This window comes from Triticum dicoccoides, chromosome 2B, assembly GCF_002162155.2.
Source record: "Triticum dicoccoides isolate Atlit2015 ecotype Zavitan chromosome 2B, WEW_v2.0, whole genome shotgun sequence".
Classification (NCBI taxonomy): Eukaryota; Viridiplantae; Streptophyta; class Magnoliopsida; order Poales; family Poaceae; genus Triticum; species Triticum dicoccoides.
In genome coordinates this window covers 567,177,340-567,184,291 of record NC_041383.1, presented here as the reverse complement: position 1 = coordinate 567,184,291, position 6,952 = coordinate 567,177,340, and the positions used below count along the sequence as shown (strand labels likewise).

The window sequence follows — 6,952 nt, the reverse complement described above, 5'->3', positions numbered from 1 at the left end:
GAAGCCATGCTGCGCGTGTACGAGGTCGAACGTCGGTGCCGTCCGTCAATGTGATCTGGAAGGTGAGGTCTGATGAGACCACCCTACACCGTGTCCAGATCCAGGAGAATAGCTAGCGGCGGCCATCGATGCTCAAGCAACAGGCCGCTGGCTGCGCTATCCGGGTCCCAGGGCCTTGATCATCCGCCGGCCAGCCAAAGACCAGGCAACACCAGCGCCGCCGCGGAGCGGACCAGCAAGGCGCCCATAACCAAGGCAACGAGGGAGGAGAGGAAAGGAAGAGGCCGCCACGCCGCCACCGTGTAGTGCGAGAGGCTTTGCCCGTGCGACCCAGGATGGCGGCGGCGAGAAGGCAGGAAGTTGGGGAAGGGTGCTACAAATAATGAAGCTTTACTAAATAAAAGAGCATTGCAGAAATCAATGGATATGCTATCTCAAAGAGTTTGTGATCACTAAAAACAATTGGTGACTAATCTTTCTTTATCCCCACGAGAAGGCACCCAACAACTCATCGTTTGGGTCTATAAAGTCCGCGCAGAGGCCTCACGCTAAACGCAGAGACCGACAGAACAGTGGACACAGCACAGCAATCGCAGCCCCTCCCACGCGTCTCAAAGCTGATTTATTGAACCTTAACCTCCTCCTTGGAGTACACAGCATCGCTGGTCCTGCACCTCCGCGGCAGCCGGCATTTCGCAAGAATTGATGGGGTGCAAATCGTGCCAGAAGCCCAAGGCGCAGCACTGGAAGGGTCTGTGGTCGCCGGAGGAGGACCAGAAGCTCCGCGACTACATCGTCCGCTACGGCCACAGCTGCTGGAGCACCGTCCCTGTCAAGGCCGGTAAGAACTCCCCCCAACCAAGCGCAGCCTTCGCACGTGGTTCCGCCAGGAAATTCGAAGGGGAAATGGACAGTTTTTCTCTTGGATTTCGATTGCCGCGAGCCTTCCAGGTTCATGTCCAATCCCCAAATTCCTTGTTGAGGCTCTAAATGTACCTTGGCTCGTGGGAAGGGGAAAGATGGGGAAAAATTGTCTCCAGTGAACAGTTGACGAAGCTCTTTAGCTTCGTCTGCTTGCTTGAGAATTCAGCAAAAAAATTGCAGTGTTTTCGGAAAAGAGTCCAGTGAAATTTTGTCAAATGTACCTTGGCTAAAGTTTGCCATGATTGACGCTCGTGCAGGACTTCAGAGGAACGGAAAGAGCTGCAGGCTGCGATGGATCAACTACCTAAGGCCGGGGCTGAAGCACGGCATGTTCTCCCAGGCGGAAGAAGAGACCGTCATGAGCCTCCATGCCACACTCGGCAACAAGTAAGCATCCCAAGATCACAATTCTCACCTTTTCCACCCCACCTTCTTCAGAGCAAGTAGATTGGTGATGAGCAACACGTCACCTGATTTGCAGGCGTGATTGATTGAATCGAATCAATCAGAGAGTGTTTCTTTGATATTTTCTTCTATAATTCATCAAGGAGTATCTCTTCCTCGTTTTCCGAAAAAGTGTAGGAGTATTTTAGCAGTTCAAGAAAAGAAAAACTAGAGTATTCTTGAGCATGCTACACATCACAATTCTCGTTACCTACTGCTGCTTGCGCCAATTTGCTAGTGTCAGCATGTTAGTGTCATTAAGCTGGCAAGCTGAGTTTTGCTGGCACGAACAAAAGGAAATGGTGATCTCTGCCATGTAGACCACCTTACGTGGTGTAGTTGATGCCGACACCTGCGTTCCATATCGAGGCACTCTGATTGCTTCTTCATTTCGCGATAGCGAACAAGAGCCTTAGAACATAGGATAGCCGATTGTCTAGCTAATTACAACCGTACTGAGTCGTGATATCTGGCTTCAAAGAAGTCCACCTTGTACTATTAAGGAACTCTTGCATTTGATGGTAACCCTATTACCTAAGAAATAGATCCCCGATTTCCCCGCAAAAGAAACAAAATAATAAGAGCCTCACATTCACTAACCTAGCTACTGGATGGAAAGTTGGCTTGGTCCTTTGTTCAGTAGTCACGGTTAACCTTTTTTTCTGAAAAGAAAAAAGAAAAAAGAAAACCTTTTTTTTGCGGGTGAGAAAACCACTTTTTTTGAACAAAAAGGAAGAAAGAACAGCTAAGCATCGCTAAACTTGTGACTAATCTAGTTTTCAGGAAAGGGGAGGACCCCGGCTTCTGCATCTGGACGATGCATGCAACCATGTGTCTAATCTAATGCTTATACGTTTCGAAAGGGTCTTTGCAGTTGCCTGCCGGTGCAAGCAAGATAGGTTTGTCATTTCTATTTCGTACGCCCAAGATCTTAATTAGCAACGTTCTTAATTTTGTTAGTGCAGATATGCGTAGTACAATCATTTTTGAACACGCTTGTAGTACTAGCCAACTGTTGAGACCAATGATAGTGTAACAGATGTTTTGACATTGACAACCATAGCTTTATTATTTATTGGAGTGACTGTACAATAATTTGCTTCTCTAACAATGGTGAGATTTTTTTTTCTCTGGCGCAGGTGGTCTCGCATAGCGCAGCACCTGCCGGGCCGGACGGATAACGAGGTGAAGAACTACTGGAACTCGTACCTGAAGAAGCGCGTCGAGGGCGCGCGGGCACCAGCCAAGTCCGCCGGCTCCGACGCGCCCCGGAGCCCGACGCCCAGCGACAGCGGCCGCGAACGCAGCACCGTTAACCAGCTGTCCAACTCCGGCTCGTCGGGCCCGCCTGAGTCGTCGTCGACGGCCGACGACTCGAGCAGCCTCACCGGGCCCGGCGCGGCCGCCTTGATCCGGCCGCACGCCCCCGTGCTCCCCAAGGTCATGTTCGCGGACTGGCTCGACATGGACATGGAATACGGCACCAGCCTGCTGCGGCCGAGCGCCCTGGACACGGCCTTCGACTGCAGCCAGGCGCAGCAGGGCGCGAGCAACACGGTAGACGGTCGTTGCGGCACCGTGGACTCGTTGCACGGGCTCAGCGATGGCGGCATCTGCTGGGAGTTCGACGCGGACGAGATGCACATGCAGGGCGGAGCAGGGTTCTGCGACCTGCTCTCCATGAGCGAGTTCCTCGGGATCAACTAGGCGACCCCTCCCGAACAGGGCAATGGTGTGCCGCCGTGGCTGCCTCTCTAGCCAGTCATGGTTGGTCACTGACAAGAAGTTCTCAATGCCACGATTCAGTCGGACCAGCACCGTGGAAAAGAAATCGTTGAAGGCGTTGTTGCCGGAAGACCCACATATCCAAGATCTCAACCTTAAAAAGAAAAACTCACATGCCTTACGACCACACCGGAGGCAGCATAAATTTTTGAAACAAAAGGGGTTTCCCTCCGCCCCAACTTTATAGAAAGCCAAGGCAAGCAACAACCAGGCAGGACTGTTAACAGCGCTCGGCGACACCAGAGAGTAGCTGCCACAGATAGGAAAGGGTTTTAAAGACTACCCTATTACAAGTTCTTGGGTAGTTCATACCAATAGACATAATCAGGGAGCAACCCGCTAGCTAACATGAAGATCAAAGCCAATAAACTAGCAGCGACTACATCCCAGCGACGTCCTATTGAAGGGATGCACTATTATCTTCACGCAATTCTAAGCAATTCCCCTCTTCGGTGGTCCAAAAGCCTTAAGCACCGGAGAAGTAGCGCACCCTTAGCTTCTGAGCATAATATTTTCCATTTCTTGATCGTCGCCCCCAACAGGTCCAAAACACACCGTATACTTCGCCATCTTCCCCCCTGGAAAACAAAATCATTTCGAAAACGCCATAAGCTCCATAAGGCAGCAGCAGTAACAATGTTCAGGGCTTCAAAATGTTTTCTTCTCTTCCAGAAAGAAGTCAATCGATCAAAGAATTAGGAACATCAATCTTAAAGATATCAGCAACTAGATTCCAAACATTTTCAGCAAGAATGCAATCAAAAAACAGATGCTGGATAGTCTCAGGCTCGCTGCAGAAGACACATCACATGTCCTCAACATGTCTACGCTTAGCCAAGTTATCCCTGGTTAAGCTCTTGTTATAATAGATCAGCCAAAGGAAAACATGTATATTCGGTGTCACTTTGATTTTCCAAATATCATCTTTAATGACAGAAGAAAACCCTTCAAAGTTAATTAGCTTATAAAAGGATTTGACCGAGTATTTGTTAGAAGAATCCAACATCCAAAGAGGTTGATCTGGAGAGTCAGACAGACAAACAGGTTCAACAATCTTGATAAGTTCCTCCCATCTTACTAATGCATTTTCTATGACACATCTCCTAAGTGTTAACCGCAACTCACCATCCACCTAGACCTGTGCCAGGGTAGAATCTTACTGCTGGCAAATATTATAAAGGTCCCAAAATGCAGTTTTTAAAGAACAATCTCCTGTCCAAATGTCATGCCAGAAGGCAATGCTTTTCCCATCCCCAGGGACCCATCTATAAAAATTCTTAGCAGCTGCAAGAGCCCAGGATAAACTTTTCATGAATGGAGAACCAAAAGCTACCCTAGTATTAAAGAAATTAGGGCAAGTGGTGTTATATTTATATTTCAGAACCTTCTTCCAATCACTGTCCCTCTCATCATAGAATCTTTTTCCCCAAGAGGCCAAGAGGGCCATGTTAAATTCCCTAAGATTGGGTACCCCCATACCACCAAGCTCTTTTTTCCTAGAAATCAGCCCCCAATTAGCAAGGTGATATTTATGAGAGCCACCCATGTTACCCCAGAAGAAGTGAGACATTTGAGAGGTTATCATATCAATTGCCCATTTGGGAAATTTCATAATAGACATAAGATAAGCAGGAATACTAGCAATGCATGTGTTAAGCAAAATCAATTTCCCTCTATAAGATAGAAATCTCCCCAACCAACCTGAGATGTTTTTAATAATCCTATCAATAATGGGTTGAAGGTCCTCCCTCCTCAATTTTTTAAAATGGAGGGGGACACCTAAATACTTAAAGGGAAAATCCCCCAGCTGGCAGCAAAAGACCTGAGCAAATTCATTGGATAGCTACTCAGAGATGTTAATAGCATGTAGATCACTTTTATGGAAATTAATCTTCAAGCCAGATAAACTTTCAAAACATGAAAGAATCCACTTCAAATTCTTGGCATATTCCAACGAGTTCTCCAAAAATAAGATGGTGTCATCAGCATATTGCAGGTTGATCACACCACCTGAGAAGGCATGTGGCAGAAGCCCACGAATCAAACCATTACTTGTAGCCTTTTGAAGCATTTTTGAAAACACATCAGCAACTAAATTAAACAGAAGGGGTGAGTGAGGATCACCCTGCTTCAAGCCTTTCCCCCCAGAGAATTGGGGACCATTAGAATGATTAATCCTAACTTGGAAAGTACCTTGATGTATGGTGGATATAACCCAATCCACCCATTTAATACCAAAACCTCTAGAAAGAAGCATCTCTTTCAGGAAATCCCAACTAACTCTATCATAGGCTTTCTCATAGTCTACTTTTAGAATCAAGCCAGCAGTTCCAGACCTATGAACTTCATGAATAACCTCATGAGCCATAAGCACACTTTCCAAAATGAATCTCCCTTTGATAAACGCAGTTTGGTTAGAGGAAATGAGCCTGTCACATAAGGGAGAGGCCCTAGTGGTCATAGCTTTAGAGAAAATCTTAATGGCACAATTACTAAGGCTAATAGGCCTGAAATTCTTCATGTCTCTAGCCATAGGGATTTTGGGAATTAGGGTAATGATGGCATGGTTAAGCTTATATATATCAAGGGTACCACTTTCAAAGTCTCTAACCATCCACATAAAGTCTCTAACCATCCACTTAGAAAGGACAAACCATCAGGGCCAGGGGCACCACTAGCATAAGAACTCATCACAGCTTGTTTGATTTCCTCCGCGGAAAAAGGTCTCTCTAGATGCTCTCTCTCATCAATACTAACCATTTCATCCTCAGACCAGAAGTTAGCATCCAAATGGATATCAGGTTTGGGTTCAAAGGCAAATAAATCTTTATAAAAAGAGGTAGCCACCTCAAGCATCTCTTTGGTCGAAGTGACCACACCATCACGACTGTTCAGCTCAGAAAGATGGTTCTTTCTGTGTCTGTGATTAGCCAGTGCATGAAAATAAGCATTATTCCTATCACCTTCTAGGATTTTTCTATCTCTAGACCTCTGCCAAAGGGCAGTTTCCTCTTTCTTCCACACTTCATCTAACTCTTTCTTATTCTCTTTCATCCTGTCATAATCAGCAACAGCTAATTGATGGGTTTCATACATGACATCCAATATATCAAACTCCAGAAGGAGTGCCTTCTTCTTCTTCTTAAGATTTGCTTCTCTATTAATACTCCACCCCTTAGTTTTTTTCTTGAGATTCTTAGTCTTAAGCATCCAATTATCAGCTGAGGATTTGGCTGAAGACACAGAGTTCCAGGCTTCCACCACCATTTGATGAAAGTCTGGTTGTGAGAGCCACCATTTCTCAAACCTAAAAGGCTTGGTGGTGGTTGGGGCTCTGGCACCAGTATCCAGGACCAAGGGAGTGTGATCACTCCCCACCCTGGGAAGAGCAACTAAGGTGGAAAAAGGAAAATGGGTATCACAGTTCACAGAAATGAACACTCTATCCAACACAGCAAAGACAGGGGAGACCTGGTTGTTAGACCATGTAAATACCCTATTAGAGATAGAAATCTCCATCAATGCCCATCTATTGATCCAATAATTAAACAAAAAAACAGTTTGTTGATTTACCAAACCACTACTCTTCTCCTTATCATTCCTAACCAAATTAAAATCTCCACAAATCATAACAGGATAAGAAGCATTAGACAAAGTATCATGCAGTTCAGTGATAAAGTCTATCTTAAATTCAGGGTAAGCAGACCCATAAACCAGCACCAACTGCCAAATGAAGCCATCATATTTATTTTTAATGGTAGCAATAATGGAGAACCTTTGGTTAATAAAACCAACCACT

At 45.9% G+C, this 6,952-nt stretch overlaps 1 protein-coding gene across 2 annotated transcripts; it reads left to right on the top strand.

Moving 5' to 3' along the window:
- The first annotated feature begins 580 nt into the window (after positions 1–580).
- Positions 581–3,983, top strand: LOC119368031 (transcription factor LAF1-like). Of its 2 annotated transcripts, XM_037633394.1 has the most exons (4): positions 581–841; positions 1,182–1,311; positions 2,145–2,267; positions 2,508–3,983. In XM_037633394.1, exons 1-4 carry the CDS (start codon positions 706–708, stop codon positions 3,073–3,075), a joined length of 957 nt encoding a protein of 318 aa, XP_037489291.1. In that variant the 5' UTR covers positions 581–705; the 3' UTR covers positions 3,076–3,983. The 2 variants fall into 2 exon arrangements, with proteins under 2 accessions (XP_037489291.1, XP_037489292.1); XM_037633395.1 differs by lacking the exon at positions 2,145–2,267 and having other exon boundaries at positions 2,508–3,979.
- The last annotated feature ends 2,969 nt before the right edge of the window (positions 3,984–6,952 follow it).

Excerpts from the sequence above, each read along its gene's own strand:
- LOC119368031 (XM_037633394.1), top strand. The coding sequence starts at position 706 with ATGGGGTGCAAATCGTGCCAGAAGCCCAAGGCGCAGCACTGGAAGGGT. Across the intron at positions 842-1,181 it reads CACCGTCCCTGTCAAGGCCG|GACTTCAGAGGAACGGAAAG; the intron begins GTAAGAACTCCC and ends ACGCTCGTGCAG. Across the intron at positions 2,268-2,507 it reads TGCCGGTGCAAGCAAGATAG|GTGGTCTCGCATAGCGCAGC; the intron begins GTTTGTCATTTC and ends TCTCTGGCGCAG.